Source organism: Scyliorhinus canicula, chromosome 6 (genome assembly GCF_902713615.1).
Source record: "Scyliorhinus canicula chromosome 6, sScyCan1.1, whole genome shotgun sequence".
In the NCBI taxonomy this organism is placed as follows: Eukaryota; Metazoa; Chordata; class Chondrichthyes; order Carcharhiniformes; family Scyliorhinidae; genus Scyliorhinus; species Scyliorhinus canicula.
In genome coordinates this window covers 5,088,670-5,111,579 of record NC_052151.1, presented here as the reverse complement: position 1 = coordinate 5,111,579, position 22,910 = coordinate 5,088,670, and the positions used below count along the sequence as shown (strand labels likewise).

Sequence of the window (22,910 nt, the reverse complement as noted above, 5' to 3'; positions counted from 1 at the left end):
GAGGGTGACTGGAGTCTGGAATGAACTTCCAGAGGGTGACTGGAGTCTGGAATGAACTTCCAGAGGGTGACTGGAGTCTGGAATGAACTTCCAGAGGGTGACTGGAGTCTGGAATGAACTTCCAGAGGGTGACTGGAGTCTGGAATGAACTTCCAGAGGGTGACTGGAGTCTGGAATGAACTTCCAGAGGGTGACTGGAGTCTGGAATGAACTTCCAGAGGGTGACTGGAGTCTGGAATGAACTTCCAGAGTGGTGGCATTCGAAAGGGAATTGGATTGTTATCTGAAAATAAATGTTTACGGCTACATGGAAAGAGAATGCTTTTACAGAGCGCCAGTGCAGACTCAATGGGCCAAATGGCTTCCTTCTGCATTGTAAAGATTCTGTGATTAGGTAGGATACAAGGGTTCAGCTTGAGATTGATCAAGAAGAACAAAATCAATAGTTTGTGGCCTGACAAATGAAGTCGGTGTGATGAGAAAGAAGCAAAGTGACGAAGATGGCCGTAGACCACATCAAGATTGCACATAAAAGGACAGTTCAGAAAAATAACTGCCGGAGATCTGACTATGAACGGAGACATGAAAGTTGAATGTAACAATGGAAGAGTACAGAAAGAAGAAGTGAAAACTCTAGCTGCACCCAGAAGTAAATCCAAATACACACAGCTGTACCAGCTGAAATCAACTAAGCACAGACCTGGGGGGAAACTTGATTTAAGTATCTCAGCAACCAACCATGTGATACATTGATGAAGCACACATACACTACCAAATTAACTAGTTACACAAGTAAATTAACTGTTTACAGTCCATACTTGAAACAGAAGCTAAATGTGTCCCTTTTGGTCTTGGACCCAATTAAAACGCAGCAGTAGGGAAATAAAAATCAGATTAAAACAAATTGATTCCTCTCTACATACCTGAGTTGCAACATTTAGCAAGGCTAACCTCCCATTCTTCGAAACTGTGAAAGACATGATAGGATGATCCTCTTGCACTCTGTAATAGAACCAAACAAAAATCAAGGAGAGCAAAAACTACTTCAAAGCACTGGATTTAATTCAATGAATTTCACAGAAAAATTAGTCTGTATTTTTCATCCCAGAAAGTTATACAGAAGCAAATAGGGAGGTCCTAAAAAGCAACTCTTCTTTAAGATCGCATTAAAAAACAATTACAACAATAAACATCTGTTTTGCTATTTTTGTTTTCCATTGAACATTTATTTAAAATCAAGCATGAACATTGGAGATAAGGCATTGAGAAGGTTACAGAATTCCAATATGTGATGAAATGGAATTAAAATGTTTAAGTATACCAGATCAGGGCAGCACGGTCGCCCCTACAACCTAAAGATGCGCAGGTTAGGTGGATTGGCCACTTTAAATTGCCCCTTAATTGGAAAAAAATAATTGGGTACTCTAAATTTATTTATTTATTTTTTAAAAAAGGATACCAGATCAACAATTTTAAATAAGCGTCTTTATAGGTCACAGAGATAGATTATAAGGGAACCTTTGGATCCAGTTAGCCTACACACAGCTCAAACTGTACAAGCAGATCTTGGTGTTGAGTAAGGATTTATCTAACAGTGAAGCAATAGCTCTTTCCAAACCCGAGACCCACAAGTTACAAAGAAAGACAAATTGTCTAAACAATACTCATTACAAAACTTTGGGAGGTGACTACAGACCATGGGGGAGATTCTGCCATAAATCGGCGGGGCGAGCAACTCCGGTGGGACGGAGTGGCTTGCACCACTCCGGCGTCGGGCTGCCCCAAAGGTGCGGAATCCTCCGCACCTTCAGGGGCTAGGCCTGCTCTGGAGTGGTTTGCGCGCACCGGCCAGCGGGAAAGGGGCTTGGCGCCGCGCCAACCGGCATCAAAGGGCCTCCACCGGCCGTCACGAGTTGGCGCATGCGCGGGAGCGCCAGCGTGCGCTGGCATCATCCACGCGCATGCGCAGAGGGCTTTGTTTCCGCACCGGCAATGGCAGACTGCTACAGCTGCCGGTGAGGAACAATAGAGTGCCCCCACGGCACAGGCCCTTCCACGGATCGGTGGGCCCGATCGCGGGCCGGGGCACCTCCCGGGGCCAGACCCCCCCACGCCGCTGCAAGAACCCCGGAGGCTGCCTGCGCCGCAAGGTCCCGCTGGTACGGACCTACTCCAATTTACGCCGGCGGGACTGGCAGAAAACAGGACTTGGGCCCATTGCGGGCCGGAGAATTCGGGCAGCCCCGGGGCCCATTGAGTCACGCCGGTCCCCGCCATTCTCTGAGGCGGGCGGCGCATTTCACACCGGGCCGATTTTTGGGGGGCCGGAGAATTTGGCGGGATTCATACCGACCCCCCGGTGATTCTCTGACCCGGTGGTGGAGGGGGTCGGAGAATCCTGCCCCATATTTTTAATTCTTCCAATTTAAGTTGCTTTACATTATTCCACTCAGGAACTTTACTACACCAAGTAAACTCAGTTTTATTTGAAGAAAAAGTCACCTGGACTAGATGGTGCCAGGCCTGCTGAGATTTTCCAGTTTTTTCTCTTTTGGTTTCTTTTGATCTGCAGTAATTTGCTTTTATTAAAAAATATTAAGCACTGATTTTATATATAAAATACAGAATATTTAATCGTCTAATAACTTAACTAGTTAGAAGTAAGCCATTCCCATTATTACAAACTACAACACTAATGAAATTCACAATACTTCTTGAAGTGGCTGCACCCTAAAGTCCCTCTTCAGAGAGCCAAACATAAGAATTAGGAGCAGGAGTAGGCCACTCGGCCCTTCAAACCTGCTCTGCCATTCAATAATATCTTGCTTTAATCTTAGTCTCAATTTCACGTTTCTACCCATCCCCGATAACCTTTTACCCTCCTGCTAATCAAGAATCTATCTACTGCCTTCCAAGATATTCAAAGGCCAAGGGATCATTTTAGGTTGATGACCTATTCATCATCACATTCCCAACCAAAGGAAATTCTTTCCCTATTCACTAACAAAAGTTTTCAATTTAAATAAAATGCTACATTTAATTTCCTCAGTTTCTGTTCTGGCATACACTATATATGGTTTTAATACCCCTCTATAAAGTTGGAAAAATTCCAAAAATATTTTGAATAAGTTTGCTCCCTATTCATAAAAAACAAAACATTCATTCTTTCATGGCTTTATTGATCTGCATTCACACACAAAGTCAAATTAAACCCCTAGATATCTCATTAACGTCAATGCTTCCAGTACATTCTCATTCTTTGTTTATTCTCCCCAAAAACATCAAATCACACTTAAACACATTAGACTGCATCTGACACTTGTCTGCTCATTTCACTCTCTATTCTCTTCAAGGCTTTTACAGAGTTTCCAACAATTTGCTAATGTTCCCACTGCATCATCAGCAAATTAAGATGTTTGCACAGCCAAATCTTCTATAGTGGAAAAGTGGACACACAGGACCAAGGTTCACCATTTATAAGCCTCTCAAAGTAACACTGTTTTTTCCTGCCCGTCAACAAACCTTCTAATCATTTCCTCTTATAGCATACACTAGAATCTTTCCAGAAATACTGTAACCACTACATTCTCTTATCCGTCTGGCCACTTCTTTAAAACAAATTCTTAAATTCGTAAACATAGAAAAGAGGAAGATTAGGCCATTCGGCCCATTGAGTCTTCAATATTATTCAGCATGATCATGGCTAATCCTCAATTTCAACATCATACTCCAGCACTCTCTCCATACCCCTTTTGAGTCCAGAAATAAACAGCCTTCTGTGGTAGACAATTCCACAGATTTACCACCCTCAGTGAAGAAATTTCTACTCATCTTGGTCCTAAATGGCATACCCAGTTTCCTGAAATCGTGACCCCTTGTTTTAGACCCTTCAACCAGAGGAAACAGTCCGCATATCCAGTCTGTCCAGCCCTGGTAAAATGTGATGCTTTACAATTCGATCCTGTGGCAAATGCAGGATTTCAGATACATTGATGTAAAACATTTGGCAATTAAGGTTAAAAGCCTGAGTTAGTGTGTGTTTGACTGCACTAGTCACGTTTTTAAAGAATCTTCTTTTGCAAAACCAGAACACTTTTAGGAGTCGGAGGTGAAATTGACCGTGGTAAAAAGCCTTCGCCAATGCACTGCTGTTTGACTAGGGGGAGTCCCGTGGGAGTTAGTGTTTTCAGCTTGGGGAGATGATGTCATTGCTGGGTGGAGCTAAGATAGTCAGACATTTTGAGAAAGCTTTTGAGTTCGGATCTGGCTACCCTTTAGACCACAAGTAAAGTCTTATGCTCTCACCGTAGGATACTAAACAAAAAAGATTAATGGCATATAAAGCTGCGCAGACAAAGAAGCGGAAACAAACCAGTTGAAACAGCTTCTTTCTTTTTTAAATTTAAGAGTGCCAAATTATTTTTATTTCCCAATTAAGGGGCAACTTCATTCATTTCAATTTAGCTTGGGCAATCCAGCTAACCTGCACATCTTTGGGTTGAGGGAGCGAAACCCACGCAGACACGGGGAGAATGTACAAACTCCACACGGACAGTGATGCAGAGCCGGGATCGAACCGGAGACCTCGGTGCCGTGAGACCGCAGTGCTAACTCACTCTGCCACTTGCCGCCTGTTGAAACAGCTTTTTGAAGACAGCCAGCCAGAGTCTAGAGGTTCTAACAGGAGCCAAATCAGTTCTGGAAAGCAAGTATTACTCTGTGCCATTGGGATGTAGGATGGATTGAGAGCTTTATGTTTATTTTTGTTGTCTAATTGGGAGTAAAGATAGTAATTAAAGGTATTTACTGAGCAGTATTGTTTATGGGGTAATTGTTAGCTATTTTCGGGTGTGATTTTAAAGAGTTTAATATAGTGTTAATAATAAAGTTTTGTTGACTTCCAGTGGCATCCATGGAGCACATTTGCTGGCTCCTGTTTGAGGCGGAATAATTTGGCCACTCACTGTTACTCGTTCACGGGGGTGTTTGCTGGTACAAAGTACAGGAACAGATGGAGCTAAGTATTCTCCTTTGCATGGGCATGTCTCAGCCCTATCAAACAAATAGTGCAACTGTAAAGGAGCAGTCAGACCAGGAGCTTTCGAAGTGCGACAGAATGAAAGATGGCGGAGAGCTCTGTGACGTCGTTGTCCACTCAGTGGTACACGGAACAGTTGGTGGAGTTTTTGACGGCCAAGTTTCCGGGAGCAAAAGCAGGCTGCCTCAGAGGGCCTGGCTAAGGTGGCCTAATTTGGCAGCCATCACGAGAGTGGAGCAGAGGTTGGGGGCACAAAGCTGGAAGAGTTGGCGGTGGATCATGAGGACTGGATGGCCTTGCTGGAGGCAAAGATTACTGTTGGCGGCGGCCCACAGGAAGCTGAGGGAGAAAGTGGAAGATTTGGAGAATCGGTCAAGGAGGCAAAATCTCTCGACAGTGGCTGCCTGAAGGCATCGAGGAAACGCAGGCCACAACATTTGTAGTGAGCATGCTTGGGAAGCTAGTGCGGAAGGGGGTCTTCGACCGACTGACCCCCACGAATATCATTCGGGTCTACCAGGACCTGGGTGCAGAACTGAGTGATGGGCTGTGTTCATCAGGGTCAAAGCTTTCTTGTTCAAAGGAGGTGTGATGTTTGGGGTGCTGTACCCAACCCGGTTGTGGGTCACACCAGAACCAGGAGTTTGACACGGACAGGCTAGAGGAGGAGAGTAAGTTTTTGCAAGACCATTGGCTTGGGGTCCTGTAAGACCTTTGGACAATGGAGATACCAATTTTTTGGGGGGGGGGGGGTGCTTTTCGGCCGGGTTGAATGTTGTACCATGTTCTGTATCATGTGGGTTATTGGGGTTGTGGGTAGGGGTATAATGGGAATGTGGAAGAGTGGGTACGAGGGATTGAGTTGGAGGTTTGAGGGAAGGCAGATGCTTCCAGTGGGGGCCACCATGCTAGCGGATAGGCTAGTTAATGGCAGTGAAATGGGGATAGACCTGTTGTAGGGTTGGGGTGGCGGTTTTCTCTTTCTTTGTTGGGGACGATGACGGAGTGGGGTGGGTTGCTGACATAGATGGAGTTGGTGTAGCGCAGTTGCTTAAGGGGCGATGCCGGCGGATATCTTGGGGAGACCCTAGGGGGGCACACTGGGCATGGACCTGGGGGAACTGGCTAAAGCGGAGATATGGCTGACTGGAGGGGAGGGGGCTGGTGGGACCCCCCCAGACCTGGCTGTTTTCATGGAATGTTCGGGGATTAAATGTATTTGTTCATTTGAGGAGTTGGTAGGCGGATGGGGAGTTATTGCAAGAGATTCATTTGAAGGTGGTGCATAAGACGAGGCTGAGGAAGAGATGGGTGCGACAGGGGTTTCATTCGGGGTTGGATATGAAAACCAATGGGATGGCAGCGCTGGTTAATAGGAGGGAGCCCTTTGTGATGGTGAGCAGGAGGTTGGAGGGGGACCTCATGGTGGTGAACATTTATGCAGCCAATTGGAACAATGTGCAGTTTATGAGGCGAGTCCTGGCAAAGATCCCGGGCCTGGACACACACCGGGTGATCATTATGGTGCTGGACCCTAGGCTGGGCTGGTCGTGCCCTAGGTCTATGAGGGTGTCAACAACGGTGAAGGAGTTGTTGGGATTTATGGAGCGAATGGGGGCAGCAGACCCATGGCGATTGGAGAAGCCATGGGCAAAATAATTTTTTTTGCACATCCACAATGGATATTCCCGGATTGATTTTTTTTTGTCCTGGACAAGGCACTGTTGGCAGGGTTGGTTGGGACTGAGTATTTGGCGGTCTGACCATGTGCCACACTGGGTGAGCGGGTGGAGGGACAAGCTCCCAGAGGCCGCAGTGGAGGTTGGATGTGGGGTTATTGGCCAATAATTGGCAGCATGGTGGCACAATGGAATGAATGTCTGCAACACTTATGATGGGAGGTAGCCACAGTTTTGTGCTGACGGGGTTGGATGTGAGGTTTCGGGGGTAGGTTCGGTTGGGGATAGAGTATTTCCTGAACCTGTTCACGGAATTGGAGGAGCTTCAGGAGGTGTAACTGCTGTCAAAGGGGAATGGGTTCAGGTACCTGCTGGTGAGGGACTTCTTAAGGAGTTGGGTTCATTGCCACAGCTGCCATCTCCAGCACTACAGGACAAGCTGCGATCCGAGGTTGAGATAGGCGATGGCAAGATGCCAGATATATAGGGGGATATATATCTGTAGTCCTGCCACATTCAGTTGTGAATGGCGGTGGACAATTAAACAATTCACTGGAGTAGGAGGATCCACAAATATCCCCATCCTCAATGATGGAGGAGCCCAGCTCATTATGTGCAGAAGACCAGGCCAAGGCATTCACAACAATTTTCAGTCAGAAGTGCCGTGTGGGTGATCCATCTCAGTCTCCTCTAGAGGTCCCCAGCATTACAGACTTGTCTTCAGCCAATACGATTCACTCCACGTGATATCAAGAAACGGCTGAAGTCCATTGGATACTGCAATGGCTATGGGCCCTGACACTATCACAGAAATAGTACTGAAGACTTGTACTCCAGAACTTGCCACACTCCTAGCCAAGCTGTTCCAGTACAGCTACAACACTGGTCGATCCGGCAATGTTTAAAATCACCCAGGTGTGTACACCAGAAATGGGACAAATCCAACCCAGCCAATTACCACCCTATCAGTCTACTCTCCATCATCAGCAAAATGATGGAAGGAGTCATGAGTAGTGTTATCAAGCGGCAGTTACTCAGCAGTAACCTGCTCACGGACTCTCAGTTTGAGTCACTCATCTCCTGACCGCATTATAGCCTTGGTTCAAACATGGAGGAAAGAGCTGAATGCCAGAGGTGAGGTGAGAGTGACTGCCCTTGACATCAAAGCAGCATTTGACCGAGTGTGGCATAAAGGAGCCCGAGTTAAACTGGTGTCAATGGGAATCTGGAAGAAAACGCTTTGTGGGTTGGAGTCATATCTACACAAAGGAAGATGGTTGTAGTGGTTGGAGGTCAATCATCTCAGCTCCAGGACAGCAGTGGTTAGCACTGTTGCTTCACAGCACCAGGGTCCAGGTTCGATTCCCGGCTTGGGTCACTGTCTGTGCGGAGTCTGCACGTTCTCCCCGTGTCTGTTTTCGTTTCCTCCGGGTGCTCCGGTTTCCTCTCACAAGCTCCGAAAGCTGTGCTTTTGGCAATTTGGACATTCTGAATTCTCCCTCAGTGTACCCGAACAGGCGCCGGAGTGTGGCGACTAGGGGATTTCCACAGTCACTTCATTGCAATGTAATGTAACGCAAGCCTACTTGTGACAATAAAGATTATTATTATTATAATACTGCAGGAGTTCCTCAGGGTATTGTTCTAGGCCCAACCATCTTCAGCTGCTTCATCCATCACCTCCCTTCCATCATAAGTGGGGATGTTTACGGATGACTGCACAATGTTCAAAATCATTCGCGACTCCTCAGATAATGACGCAGTCCATATCCAAGTGCAGCAAGACCCGGATCATATCCAGGCTTGGACTGACAAGTTAAATTCATGTGCCGGCAACAAGAGAGGACCTAACCATTGCCCGTTGACATTCAATGGCATTACCATCGCTAAATCTCCCACAATCAACATCCTGGGGGGGTTACGATTGATCTGAAACTGAACTGGACTAGCCACATTATACTGTGGTTATCAGGGCAGATCAAAGGCTAGGAATCCAACAGCGGGTAACTCACCTCCCGACGACACATACATCCACCCCCCCCCCCCCCCCCCCCCCCCCCCCACCCCGGCAAAAAGCCTGTCCACCATCTACAAGGCACAAGTCAGGAGTGTAATGGAATACTCTCCACTTGTCTGATGAGTGTAGCTCCAACAACACAAGAAGCTTGACACCATCCAGGACAAAGCAGCCCGCTTGATAGTTCCCCTTCTACATTCAAACCCTCCACCACCGACGAACAGTGGCAACCATCTACAAGATGCACTGCAGGAACTCACCAAGGTTCCTTAGACAGCACCCTCCAAACCCATGACCACTACCATCTAGAAGGACAAGAGCAGCAGATACCCGAATACCCCACCACCTGGAGGTTCTCCTTCAAGTCACTCACCACACTGACTTGAAAATATATCGCTGTTCCTTCACTGTCGCTAGGGCTGGTTTAGCACAGGGCTAAATAGCTGGCTTTTAAAGCAGACTAAGGCAGGCCAGCAGCATGGTTCAATTCCTGTACCAGCCTCCCCAAACAGGCGCCGGAATGTGGTGACTAGGGGCTTTTCACAGCAACTTCATTTGAAGCCTACTTGTGACAATAAACGATTTTCATTTCATTTTATTTCAATATCCTGAACTCCCACTTTAGGTGACACAGAACACCAAAACTACAATACAAGCAATGAGATATTAACCTCAGCACTCCACAGCATACCAGTGCAAGAGTGCAGGAACTTAGAAAAGAAAACCTCAGTGTACAAATAAGTGTCTGCTAGAAACAATAAACTTTGTTCACAACTAACTGCGCACCCTTCCATGGAATGAAATGGTTCAAATGGAGCTTTAATCTCAGTGCAAACAATGATTAAAATGAGGCTTACATATTCCTATCAGTCAGGTCCTCGAAGTTGTAGCCTCTTATCCGCTGATGCGTGTCCGAGGCAAGAACGGTTTTCCCATCGTTTAGACACCATAGACACTGCACTCTCACGCCTTCCCACGAATCCAGCAGATTTCCCTCTAAATCCTAACCCAGACACAAACAACTGTTACACATCTGAAAACAGTAATGCCACTAAAATGCCCAGTTTTACATAGCTAGAACATTCATTCCCCATCCCACATTTTCACTTCTTCCCCTGAAGGCATGATTCTTGATGGATTCAGTTCCCCATGCTTTTGGGGTCCTCCAGTATTGCAGCAGAGGAGGATAATGGAGGAGGATACATGCAAGTATACACTGCCAGTACGGCTTTCAACTGGGGAGAGGCACCAGAGTCATGCCTGGTCTTTGTTTTGCATATTTCCCCCAAAAATTTACAAATAAGGGATACGGTCAGATGGGAAAGCCCTTGATGAGGTTTTCTCTGCCATGCCGAGGGTCGGCAACTTTTTTTAAATTGCTGGCAAGGCCAGCATTTGTTGCCTATCCCTAATAGCCGTTGAGCTGAGAGGCTTGCCAGGTGTCACATGTAGGTCAAACAAGTAGGGCAGAATTCCTTCCCTGAAGAACATTAGTGAACCAGATGGGTTTTCACAACAATCAATAACAATCATCACGGTCACCATTATTGAGACCAGCTTTATATTCCAGGTTTATTAACGGAATTGAAATTGCACCAGCTGCTGTGCTGTTATCTGAACACACGCTTCAAGAATATTAATCTGGGCCTCTGAATTACTAGTCCACTGATATTACCACCTCCTCCTTCTGATCTGATTGATCAGCAGAGTACAAATCCAAGGAATAAGATTTCACAATAAATATATATGGACTGGCATTGTTTACTTTTTGAAAATTATATCAACTGCATCAGTATTTAAAGAGATCAATATTTAATTAGTAACTGAAACAACCTAATTAGATAGGGTTCCATTTTTTAAAAACCTAATTTTTATTCAGTACCCAACTTTACAGATCTGGTACCAGCACCACTAATGCCTTCTGCTCGAGTTCAGACCCCGTCTGGAATCAGATTTTATTTATGAAGTTAGCCAAACTCGCCTCTAGATTTTCAGATTCTGGTTATGCATTTCAAATTTTTCGCTCCAGATTATTGCAATTTTCAGCATTCCAAAATGATGATATTTGATGGGAGGAGACTTTGCTAGATCAGCTAGAGTTCAAGATATTAACAAAATCCTGGAAATGCTCAGATCTGCTCTGATGTAAGGTCATTGACCTGAAACGCTAATTATTTGTCTTTCCAGAGCTGCTGACTAGTCTGAAACGAAAGAGAAAATGCTCTCAGCAGGTCTGGCAGCATCTGTAGGGAGAGAAAAGAGCAAACGTTTTGAGTCCAATGACTCTTTGTCAAATCTAACAGTTAGAGGGAATGTTGACTGGTCTGCTGAGTGTTTCCACTGTTTTGATTTCAGACTTCCATCACAGGAGTTGGCTCTTGCTTATGTCTTAATACAACCTTTGCAAGAGCCATCATACAGTACAATGAAGAAAATAGATCCGTGAACAGATTAGGCAAAATAATGCTGATTTGCTGTACTGCACCACACCTAGTGCATATAACAAATTCAAATGTATTATTATGCAGATCGACAGATTCTTTGTGAAAAGTGTTTGAAGAAGAGAATTGAAATACTCAAAAACTAGTTCCTCCATTGGATTTGTTTCAATTTTGGGGATTATTCATGTTAATGACAACGCCAGCATTTATTGCTTAGTCCCAACTGCCCTTTAGGAGGGGGAATGTTGCCTTGAGCTGTAGTAATCCACAGTGTAGTTAGGTAGGGAGTTCCAGGATTTTGATCCAATTATGAAGGAAAGATAATATTATTTCTAAAAGCAGGATTTGCAAAGTTGTGAGATATGGAGGAGAATGTGACGGTTGTGGTAGTTTCCATGCACTTGCTGCCCACGTCCTACAAAGTAGTATAGGTTGTGGGGTTGGAAAATGCTGTCAAAGGAGCCATTGAAGGAACCTTGGGATAGTTGCTGCACTGCATCTTGTAGATGGCACACACTGGGGCGGTGGAAGGTATGTGTGTGATGAAGTGCTAATCTACTGAGCTGTTTATCTGGATGGTGTCTGGAGTGATGAAGGAGCTGCACGTATCTAGACAAGTGGGGAGTATTCATCACACTTCTGACTTCCACCTTGTAGATGGTGGACAGGTTTTGGGGAGTCAGGAGGCAAATTACTCACCGCAGAATTCCTGACATGCTTTTGTCGTCATAGTATTTATATGGTTGGTCCAGTTCAGTTTCTGGTCAATGGTAACCCCAGGACATTGACGGTAAATGATTCAACAATTGTAATGCCAACAAATATCAAGGGGAGGTGTCACTGGAGATAGTAATTGCCTGGCACCTGTGAGGTACAATTTTACTTAGCAGCCCAAGCATGAATATACTCCTGATGCGGGCATGGGCTGCTTCGGTAACAGAGGAGACACGAATGGGACTGATCACTGCAATAATCAGTGAACATCCCCACATCCGACCTTAGGATACCGGTACAGTCATTGATGAAACAGCAGGTGGCTAGATTGAGGGCACTGCTCAGAGGTACTCCTGTAGTGATGTCCGAGGAACAAGATGTTGGGGATTAGCAACAACCACCAATTTATTCTATGGCACATACGACTCTAGCCAGCGGAGAGCTTTCTTACCAATTCTCACCAACTCGAATTTTACTAGACCTCCTTAATGCTGCACACTATCAAGTGCTGCCATGCATCAAGGGTGGCCACTGTCCATGTTTGGGTCAAGGCTATAATGTAATGTGGTCTGGAATCAAGTTACGATGGCAAAAGCCCAAGCTGAGCATTGGTGACTGACAGCACTATAAACAAAAAGTTCCATTACTTGACTGATAGGTGAGAGTATGGTGATAGGGTGGTATGAGGCTGGGTTGATTGCCTCTGTTTTTTGTGGACAAGACATATCTGGTCAAGTTTTCATTTTGGTAGAAGCCAGTATTGTATTGAAAGAACTGACTAGGGACGCAGTTAGCTGTTGAGAAGTCTGGTGGGATGTTATAGTGGCGCCAAAGCTTCTGCTGTGTAAGGCAAGAAATAAGAGCAAGAGTGTAACATTCAGCCCATCAAGTCTGCTCCGCTATACTAAAAAATCACGGCTGACCCGATTGTAGCCTTAACTCCATTTTCCTCCCTGTCTGCCATAATCCTCAACTCCTTTGTTGATCAAAATATGTCTAACCCAGCCTCGAATATAAACCTCTTTTTGGGAGAATATTCCAAAGACTAGTGACCCTTCGAGATGAGAAATTTCTCCTCTTTAATGGGACATTTCTTATTTCTGGAAGTGTGTCCCCCCTCGTCCTAGACCCTCCCACAACGGGAAACATCCTCTCAATATTTATCCTGTCAAGTCCCCTCAGAATCCTGTATATTTCAAGAAGATCACCTCTCGTTCCTCGAATCTCATATGAATATATGCCCAATCTGTTCAACCTTTTCTCGCAAGGTAAGAGCTTCACTCCAGCATTCAGCCTAGTCAACCTTCTCTGAACTGCTTCTAGTGCAATTCCTCCTTAGGAAAAAGGGAAGGTGGTGCCATTATAGTAATGTCACTGGATTAGTAATGCAGAGGCCCAGGCCCTCAGGAGACAGGTGCAAACTCACCATGGCAGCTCGTGGAATTTAAATTCAATTTTAACTAGTCTCAGTATTTGTGACCATGAAACTATTTTTATTGATTTTCATTAAAGACTTATTAGATCCACTAATGTCCTTACCTGGTCTGGCCTGTGTGCAAGTACAGAGCCAAAGCATTGTCGTTGACTGTTAACTTCCCTCTGAAATGGCCCGGTAAGCCATTCAGTTCAAGGGCAATTAGGAATGGCCAACAAATACTGGCCTTCCCAGCTACGCCCACATTCTATTAAATACTAAAGAAAGTAAAAGGACCCAGAACTGTACACAGTAACACCCAATGCAGTCTCACTGCTGTACCATGTACAGTTATAGCAAGATGTCCTTACTTTCAAACTCCATCCCCCTTACAATAAAGGCCAATATTCAATGTGCCCTCCTAATCACTTTCTACACCTGCAAGCAATTTAGCGTGGCCAATCCACCTAACCTGCACATCTTTGGGTTGTGGGGGTGAAAGCCATGCATACGGTGACTCAGGGCCGGGACCGAACCCGGGTCCTCAGTGCCGTAGGCAGCAGTGCTAACCACTGCATCACCATGCTGCCTCAGCATTGTGTGTTATGACCGAGACGAGAGGAGTGCACAGACTATCTAGCTCCACTAACCCCACAGGTCACGCCATTTTGTTTGCTTACCAAAATGGCCAATTGTTTACCTTCACTACTGGAGTTCAGCGCAAGAGAAACTCTAACCAGGCTACTTCCAATAAACTCATATATGATATGATTTATTATGAAGCAAAACTTTATTTTAACAAATTTCAAGAACTCATTAACACATGATGCTGTACTGTTCTATGTTCTATGATTGTAATCTGGAAGTATAACGGGAAAAATTTAATGGAAAAAATTCTAAATTAATTTGTGGCAGGTTTTTCAAGGAGTATCCCGCTGGCTCTGCCGGCGAGTTCCCCACTGCTATCAAATGACATTTGGTCCTTTATTGGGCCCTGGGGATCTTCTTACCGGCTTAGCCCACACTTAGAATTCTTTTCAGCACAGAGCTGAACTCCGAGATCGGACCACCATTTTGAAAGGATGCCTTGATCTCTAAGTGAGCTTACACCCTTCACCCATGGGCAATGTCACCCCCCACACAAATGGGCACTACCCCCCCACCCCCAAAATGAGGATACCCTGCTATGGGGTTTCTGCTCCTCTCCCCCCCCCCCGACCCTCATCCGTCAACCCCAGGGTGGCAGTGCCAAGATTCCCACGTTCCAGGGAACTGCCCTGCACTGACCACCCAGGGCCCTCCAATGGCCCGGGAGACCCCCTTCCTGGGTGCTGTTCCACCTGGTTCACATTTGTGTGGACCAGTACTGAACTGCTCCCAGCTGTAGCCTCGCTTGGGAGGCCAATAAATATCGGATGAACTCACCCAAATAGGTTTAAACCCTACTTTGGTGCACGCCGTTTAGCCACTGCCCTTTTGGGCAGGATTTCGACACCTCGCAGGACTTGGGTATATCCTGCGAGGCATGAACACTGCTGTGAAGTCGGCAGGAGGCCTCTCCTGGGGTCTACTGGCCGCATTGCACTCTCACTGGAGCACGTGTCCAGTAGACAATCTCTTCTTAAAATTTCCCCAGCACACGAAACAGGCATACACAAACAAATAAAGGACACACAAGTAGTCTCTGCAGAGGTGGACAGTTATGGAAAACTGTCAATTAAGAGCGCCTAGTGTGAAAACAGGCCCACTGGTCCCAGTTAACGTACGGAGGTTCTCCCCAACAGAGGTTTGGCGTGAAAGAGAACAGAGCTGGATAAATTCTTCTCATCTCAGCTCTGCAGGTTTCCAAATGCAGACAAGTTACACTCATATGAGGATTCTCCGGGCACAGATTGATAACCATACATAAGAATTTCAGACAAGGCAAGAGAGCGAGCTAGGACAACCCACCTTCCCAGCTTATTCCCCTAAAATTTATTTCAAAACCAACAGTTCAAAACTTAAAGCTTGTCTCAGGTCATGTAATTTCCGATAAGTAACCTTTGTGTTTTATTATTCTCCCCGGCACAACCACCCCCCGTCTCGTTTACCATTCTCTCTCTACACACACACACACCCCATATTAATTAAAGCGATTCTGGACCAAAATAAACAGTGCTCCCCCCTCAAATACCACATGACAGTCGGGGACCGGTTTAGCCCAGCTGGCTGGACAGCTGGATTGTGACACACAGCGAGGCAAACAGTGGAATTCCTGTACTGGCTGAAGTCAGTCATGAAGGCTTCACCTTCTCAACATGACCCTCGCCTGAGGTGTGTTGACCCTCAGATTAAATTACCACTAGTCAGCTCTGTCAAAGGGGAAAGCAGCCTCTGATCATCTGGGACTACGGAGAGTTTATTTTTTACATGCCAGACAGGTAATTCCAGGAAAATACATTTTTGCACCAATCACAGAGGTGAACGTAACCTTTTTAAAAAAAAAAAATTCCAAGTATCCAAATACACCCTTCCAAATTTTAAAAGAAAAGGCAAATTTGTGAAATTATGCTTTTTCCAACACCTCCACCCTTAAGGAATGAAACAAAATTTCCAAATGCATTTAATTACAAAGTGTACAGCATTAACCAAGTTCAAACATGCACTCACTCAAGTCACTGACTCCTTTTACAGGCTCTGCTGTTTCCGGACTTTCTTGCTTTCCCCAGCAAACAGGCACACACAGACAAACAAACAAAGGACACTCAAGTAGTCTCTGCAGAGGTGGACAGTTAGGGAAAACTTTAGAAGGAAAAACTTTATAGGGAAGGAATTAAGTCCACAGTGTTGAACACTGTCAATTAACACAGTAAGAAGTCTTACAACACCAGGTTAAAGTCCAACAGGTTTGTTTCAAACACGAGCTTTCGGAGCACGGCTCCTTCTTCAGGTGAAGAAGGAGCCGTGCTCCGAAAGCTCGTGTTTGAAACAAACCTGTTGGACTTTAACCTGGTGTTGTAAGACTTCTTACTGTGCTCACCCCAGTCCAACGCCGGCATCTCCACATCACTGTCAATTAAGAGCTCCCTTAGGTGAAGACAGGCCACAGGTCCCAGTAAACATATGGAGGTTCTCCCCAAGAAATATTCTCGATAATACATCAGCAATTATATTATCCTTTAGGAACATAGGCATTAGGAGCAGAAGTAGGCAATTCAGCCCTTTTGAGTCTGCTCCGCCATTCAATCAGATCATAGCTGATCTCTTTTTGGTCTCAAATCCACCTCCCTGCCTGTTCTCATAGCCCTTGAACCAGTTTCTTAAAAAATTAGAAATGTATCCATCTCCCTCTTGAAACCATTTAATGATCCAGATTCCACCGCACTATGGGACAACGAGTTCCACAAATTCACCACCCTCTGTTAGAAGTAGTTCCTCCTCATCTCAGTTCTAAATCTACCGCCTCACAACCTATATCTGTGACCTCTCGTTCTAGATTGCCCCACAAGGGGAACATTTTGTCTACGTTTACTTTTATCAATCTATCTTAGTATTTTATATACCTCGATCATATCCCCTCTCATCCTTCTAAACTCCAGCGAGTATAGTCCCAAATGATTTAATCTCTCCTCAGACGTCAACCCTTTCATCTCTGGAATCAATCTGGTGAATCTCCTCTGAACTACCTCCATTGCCACCACATCCTTCCTCAAATGAGATCAAAACGGGACACAATACTCCAGATGTGGAGGTGTGGGCTTAAGTAGGGTGCTCTTTTACGTGCCAGTGCAGACTCGATGGGCCGAATGACCTCCTTCTGCACTGTAAATTCTATGATTCTATGTGGTCTCACCAACACCCTAGACAATTGCAACAACACTTCTCTACTTTTATACTCCAGTCCTTTATAGCAATAAACGCTAACATTCCATTTGTCTTTTTAAATTACATGCTGTACCTGCATACCCACTTTCGGCGATTCATGAACAAAGACACCCACATCCCTCTGTCCAGATGCATTCTGAATCATCTTTCCATTTAAATAATAAATAATATTAATATTAAATAATATTTTTTCAGCCAAAATGGATAACCTCACACTTATCTACATTAAACTCCATCTGCCAAACTTTGGCCCAATCTCCTAGCCTATCGATATCCGCCTATAAAATCTGTATCTCCTCTTCACTGCCTGCTTTCTCACCTATTTTGCTATTTTACACTCTGTCCCTGCTTACAGATAATTTATATAGATTGTGAACAGTTGAGGTCCAAGGACTGACCTCTGCAACACCCTGTTAGTTACAGTTCACCGACCAGAGAAGGACCCAATTACCCCGACACTCTGCTTTTTGTCAGGCAGCCAATCCTCAATCCAATCTAGTTCTCTACTCCCAATCCCCTGTGATCTCTCGTTCTGGATCAGTCTTTTATGTGGCACCTTGTCAAATGCTTTCTGGAAGTCTAGATATACCACATCCACAGGTTCCTCATTATCTCCCTTGCTGGTTACGTCCTCAAAAACTCAAGCATGTTTGCCAAGCATGACTTACCCTTTATAAAACTAGTGGATTAAGCTTTGTTTTTCCAAATGATTAGTCATCTCCTCCCTAATGATTGATTCCAACAAATTCCCAGTTTTATAGTTTCCTACTTTTTGCCTCTCTTCCTTTTTGAATAGGGTTATCATATTAGCGTGTTTCCAATCCACCAAGATCCTTTCAAAATCCAGGTAATTCAGAAATATCATAACCAATGCATCCACTATCTCTGCTGCCACCTCCCTTAATACCCTAGGGTACAGGCCATCAGGTTTTATCTGCCTTTAATCCCATTAGTTTATGCAATACCGTCTCCCTGGTGATGCTATTGCACCAAATTCCTCTGCATTAACTATAGTTTTTGGATTTTTTGTTTTATTATTTTCTACAGTGAAGGCAGAAGCAAAATATTGGTTCAGTGCCTCCGCCATCCCGGTGTTCCCCATCATTACCTTGTCAGTATCGTCCTCTAAAGGGCCAACATTTACTTCAGCTATTCTCTTCCTCCTTATATACTTATAGAAGCTTTTGGTTTCAGTGTTTATGATCTCTGCTAGTTTCCTTCATCTTAGCCCTTTTGATTTTATTTTAGTAGCCTTTTGCTGAACCTTAAGCTCTCCCAATCCTCCAGCTTACTACTAGCTTTTGCAGGGTGGTATGCCTTAGTTTTTGCCTTTATGTCTTCCTTGACTTCTTTGAAATGAAAATTTAGCCATGGAACACTTTTCTCCCTTCAACCATTCCGCTTCATCTCAGGAACATACTTTAATTGAGATTTAGTTAATATGTGCCTGTATATCCGCCATTGTTCCTCAACTGTCCTACCCTCAATTATTTGTGTCCGGTCTACTTGGCCAACTCTTTTCTCAGCAGGACCTCAAGAGCACTTCTCCGGATTACTCCCAGTTCCACATGCTAGCGAGCATCAAAATAGGGAGGATGGGCAATAAATGCTAGCCGAACCAGCAACGCCCACATCCCGTAAATGAATAAACAAAAATGAGGAAGTTCAATCTGAAGCCAAGATGTTACTGTTGAATAAAGGAAAATATGAAGACATGAGGGACAATTTGGCTGAGATGGATTGGCAAAATACAATTAAAGGTAGTGACTGTGCAGAGACAATGGATAGTCTTCCAACAAATATTACATAGTTTATAGCACCTATACATTTCTTCAGGGTGCAAAAGCCCAAAAAGGACAGTCAACTGTGGCTGACAAAGGAAGTTAAGGATTATTTAAGATTAAAAGGAAAGTAAGGGCGGCACAGTGGTGCACTGGGTTAGCCCTGCAGCTTCACGGTGCCGAGGTCCCAAGTTTGATCCTGGCTCTGGGTCAATATCCGTGTGGAGTTTGCACATTCTCCCTGTGATTGTGTGGGTTTTGCCCCCATAACAAAAAAATATGCAAGGCAGGTGGATTGGACACGCTAAATTGCCCCTTAATAGGAAAAAAAAGAATTGGGTACTCTAAATTTAAAAAAAGATCAAAAAGAAAAGACTTATCAGAAATAGTAGTAACCCTGAGGATTGGGAGGTTTTTAAGAATACTTCAAAAGAAGGCCAAGAAACTGATAAAAATAGAACAGAACATTAATGCAATCTAGCAAAAAAGGATTGTAAAAACTTCTATAAGTATGTAAAAAGGAAGATTTGGCTAAGACAAATGTGGTCCATTGCAGGCAGAGTCAGGAGAGTTCATAATGGGGAATAGAGAAATGGCAGAGAAGCAAAATTATTTTCGATCCTTTTTCGCCAAGGAAGATAAAGGAAATATCCCAGATGCAGTGACCCAGGAACCAAGAAGAATGCAGAGTTGAAGGAAATTTGTACAAAGTTGTATTAGAGAAATTAATGGAGCGGAAAGTTGAAAGTCCCCAGGGTCTGATATTATCCATACAGGGTGTTGAAAGAGGTTGCTACAGAGTTAGTGGATGTATTGGTGATCATCTTCCAAAATTCTATAGATTACAAAGAACAAAGAGAAATACAGCACAGAAACAGGCCCTTTGGCCCTCCAAGCCTGCGCCAATCATGCTACCCGTCTATCCTAAAACGTTCTACATTTCTGGGGTCCATATCCCTCAATTTCCTCCTATCCATATATTTATCAAGGTGCTTCCACCAACACCTCCGGTAGTAAGGGGTCAAGCAGGCAGCCTTGTGGGGCTCCGGCATGGAGAACTATCGTGGAGGAGGTGTTGCTGTTTTTCCTTACTGATTGTGGTCTATGGATCAGGAAGTTGAGGATCCAGTTGCAGAGGAAGGAGCCAAGTCCTACGTTTTGGAGTTTTGATAGGAGTTTGGCTGGGATTATGGTGTTGAAGATGGAGCTGTAGTCAATGAATAGGAGTCTGACGGAGGAGTCCTTGTTGTCACAATGTTCCAGGGATGAGTATAGGGCAAAGGAGATAGCGTATGCTGTGGACTGGTTTGGTGGGATGCAAATTGCAGTGGATCTAGGCATTCTGGTAGTATGGAGTTGATGTGTCTTATGACGAACCTCGTGAAGCACTTCATAATGATAGATGTTAAGGCCACCGGACAATCGTCATTAAGGCACGTTGCCGGATTCCTCTTTGGCAATGGTATGATGGTGGTCTTCTTGAAACAGGTGGGAACCTCGGAACGGAATAGGGAGAGGTTGAAGATGTTCGCGAACATAGCTGCCAGTTTGTCCACGCAGGATCTGAATGCACAACTAGGGACTGTGTCAGAACCCGTTGCTTTCTGTGGGTGCATTTTCAAGAAGGCTGATCTGACTTCTGATGCTGTCAGGGTAGGTATGGGTGCGTGCATGGCTGTTGGGGCAGTTGACAACACTGTTGGCTTCCTGCTCGAAACGAGAATAGAATGCCTTCAGTTCATCGGGGAGGGGTACTCTGTTGCCAGAGATTCTACTCTGCACTTCCTTGTAGCCTGTAGGAGTGAATCTCCCGACTAAACCATAGTTTCCAGTTGGGCTTGCTGAGCTCTTGAATATGGACCAGTCCACTATCTCCAAGTAGTCATGTAGGAGCTCTTCTGTTGACCCAGACCAGCACTGCATGACCTTCTTAACCGGATTTTCATGGTTAAGTTTCTGCTTATATGCCGGGAGAAGGAGCACTATGATGTGGTCTGATTTTCCGAAGTGCAGTCGGGGGAAAGATCGGTAGGCACCCTTTACGTTTGTATAGCAGTAGTCAAGGATGATAGGGCCCTGGTGGGACAGGAGACGTGTTGGTGGAATTTTGGCAGTACACTGCTTTTTAAAAACATACAATGTATTGGCCTCAACTACTTCCTGTGGTAACAAATTCCATAGGCTCACCACTCTCTGGGTGAAGAAACTTCTCATTTCTGTCCTAAATGGTTTACTCCAGATCCTCCGACTGTGACCCCTGGTTCTGGACACATCCACCGCCGGGAACATCCTTCCTGCATCTACCCTGTCCAGGTTAGAATTTTATAGGTTTCTATGATTTTATAGGTTTCATTCTTCTGAACTCCAGCGATCCTAACCAATTCAATCTCTCCTCATACGTTAGTCCTGTCATCCTAGGAATCAGTCTAGTAATCGCTGCACTCCCTCTAGAGCAAGAAAGCAAAGGGAGTCTGGTCAAGAGAGTGCCAGACAGCGTTTGTCACAAGTAGGCTTCAAATAAAGTGACTGTGAAAAGCCCCTAGTCGCCACATTCCGGCACCTGTTCGGGAAGGCTGGTATGAAAATGAAATGAAAATCGCTTGTTGTCACAAGTAGGCTTCAAATGAAGTTACTGTGAAGAGCCCCTAGTCGCCACATTCCGGCATCTGTTCGGGGAGGCAGGTATGAAAATGAAATGAAAATCTAGAGTTTTGAAGAATGATAGGTGATCTCATTGAAACCTGCAAAATATTTAAAGGAATAGATAGGGTAGATGCAACCAAGACATTTTCCATGGTTGGGAGTCTAGAACCAAGGTGCACAACTTCAAAATAAAGGGGATTCCATTTAGAATAGGGGGATGCCACATAGAACAGAGATGAGGAGTAATTTATTTGCATGTGTGAATCGCCGGAATTCTCTACACCATAGGGCTGGGGAAACTAAGTCTTTGAGTATGTTTAAAGCAGAGATTGATCAATATCAGATTTCTATAACATAAAGGCTTATGGGGATAGTGGGTTTAAAAGGCATTAAAATGTTCAATCAGTCATTGTTGAATGGCACAGCAGGCCTGACAGGTTGAATGGCCTACTCCTGTTGCTATGTTCTGAATTTCCTTCAGCTTCTGGTTTAGCACAGTGGGCTAAATAGCTGGCTTTTAAAGCAGACCGAGGCAGGGCAGCAGCACGGTTCAATTACCGTACCAGCCTCCCTGAACAGGCGCCGGAATGGGGCGACTAGGGGTTTTTCACAGTAACTTCATTTGAAGCCTACTGTGACAATAAGCGATTTGATTTCATTTCTCAAACACTGTCTGGCACTCTCTTGACCATACTCCCTTTGCTTTCTTTTGCAGTAAATAGTTAGTGGAGCAGATATTTTGCTGAAGCTTGGTATGAATTTACAATAGAAGCTGCACATCTTTAATATTGTCATGATTTCCCATTTTGTTTTCGCCCTCGTATCTATTAAAGCTGTAAAGACAGGGAATACTATCAAAGCCTGTACGTTTGCTGTTCTGGGAAACACTTATCCTCGCCTTATAATATGTCCTAATTAAGTTACTCATGCTTTCACAAACTCAACTTGGCAAGGTTTATTATTGGACCTGCTAACTGCAATTGTTTAAATTGAGCTTCCAATTGTTTTTGGTTGTCTTTCCAAGTGTAGCTGCAAATCAATACCATAGAAAGCACAGCCTGGTATGGCAACTGCTCGGCCCAGGACCGCAAGGAACTTGAGCGTCGTGAATACTGCCCAGTCCATCAGACGAACCTGCCTCCCATCCATTGACTCCATCTACACCTCCCACTGCCTGGGGAATGCGGGCAGCATAATCAAAGATCCCTCCCACCCGGCTTACTCACTCTTCCAGCTTCTTCCATCGGGCAGGAGATACAAAAGTCTGAGAACACACACGAACAGACTCAAAAACAGCTTCTTCCCCACTGTCAGCAGAC

General features: G+C 44.8%; 1 protein-coding gene across 9 annotated transcripts in view; it reads right to left on the bottom strand.

Annotated features, from left to right (window-relative positions):
* The window catches only part of LOC119966963 (WD repeat-containing protein 26), a 208,141-nt gene that overhangs the window by 71,868 nt on the left and 113,363 nt on the right, over positions 1–22,910 (bottom strand). For 6 of the 9 annotated variants that reach the window (XM_038798916.1, XM_038798917.1, XM_038798918.1 and 3 more), the window contains exons 10-11: positions 9,592–9,737; positions 924–1,002 (exon numbers count right to left, since the gene is read on the bottom strand). In XM_038798916.1, the coding sequence (XP_038654844.1) occupies positions 924–1,002; positions 9,592–9,737 (225 nt within the window). The remainder of the gene's footprint in view (positions 1–923; positions 1,003–9,591; positions 9,738–22,910) is intronic. The other 3 variants (XR_005460880.1, XM_038798921.1, XM_038798922.1) reach the window with 1 other exon arrangement.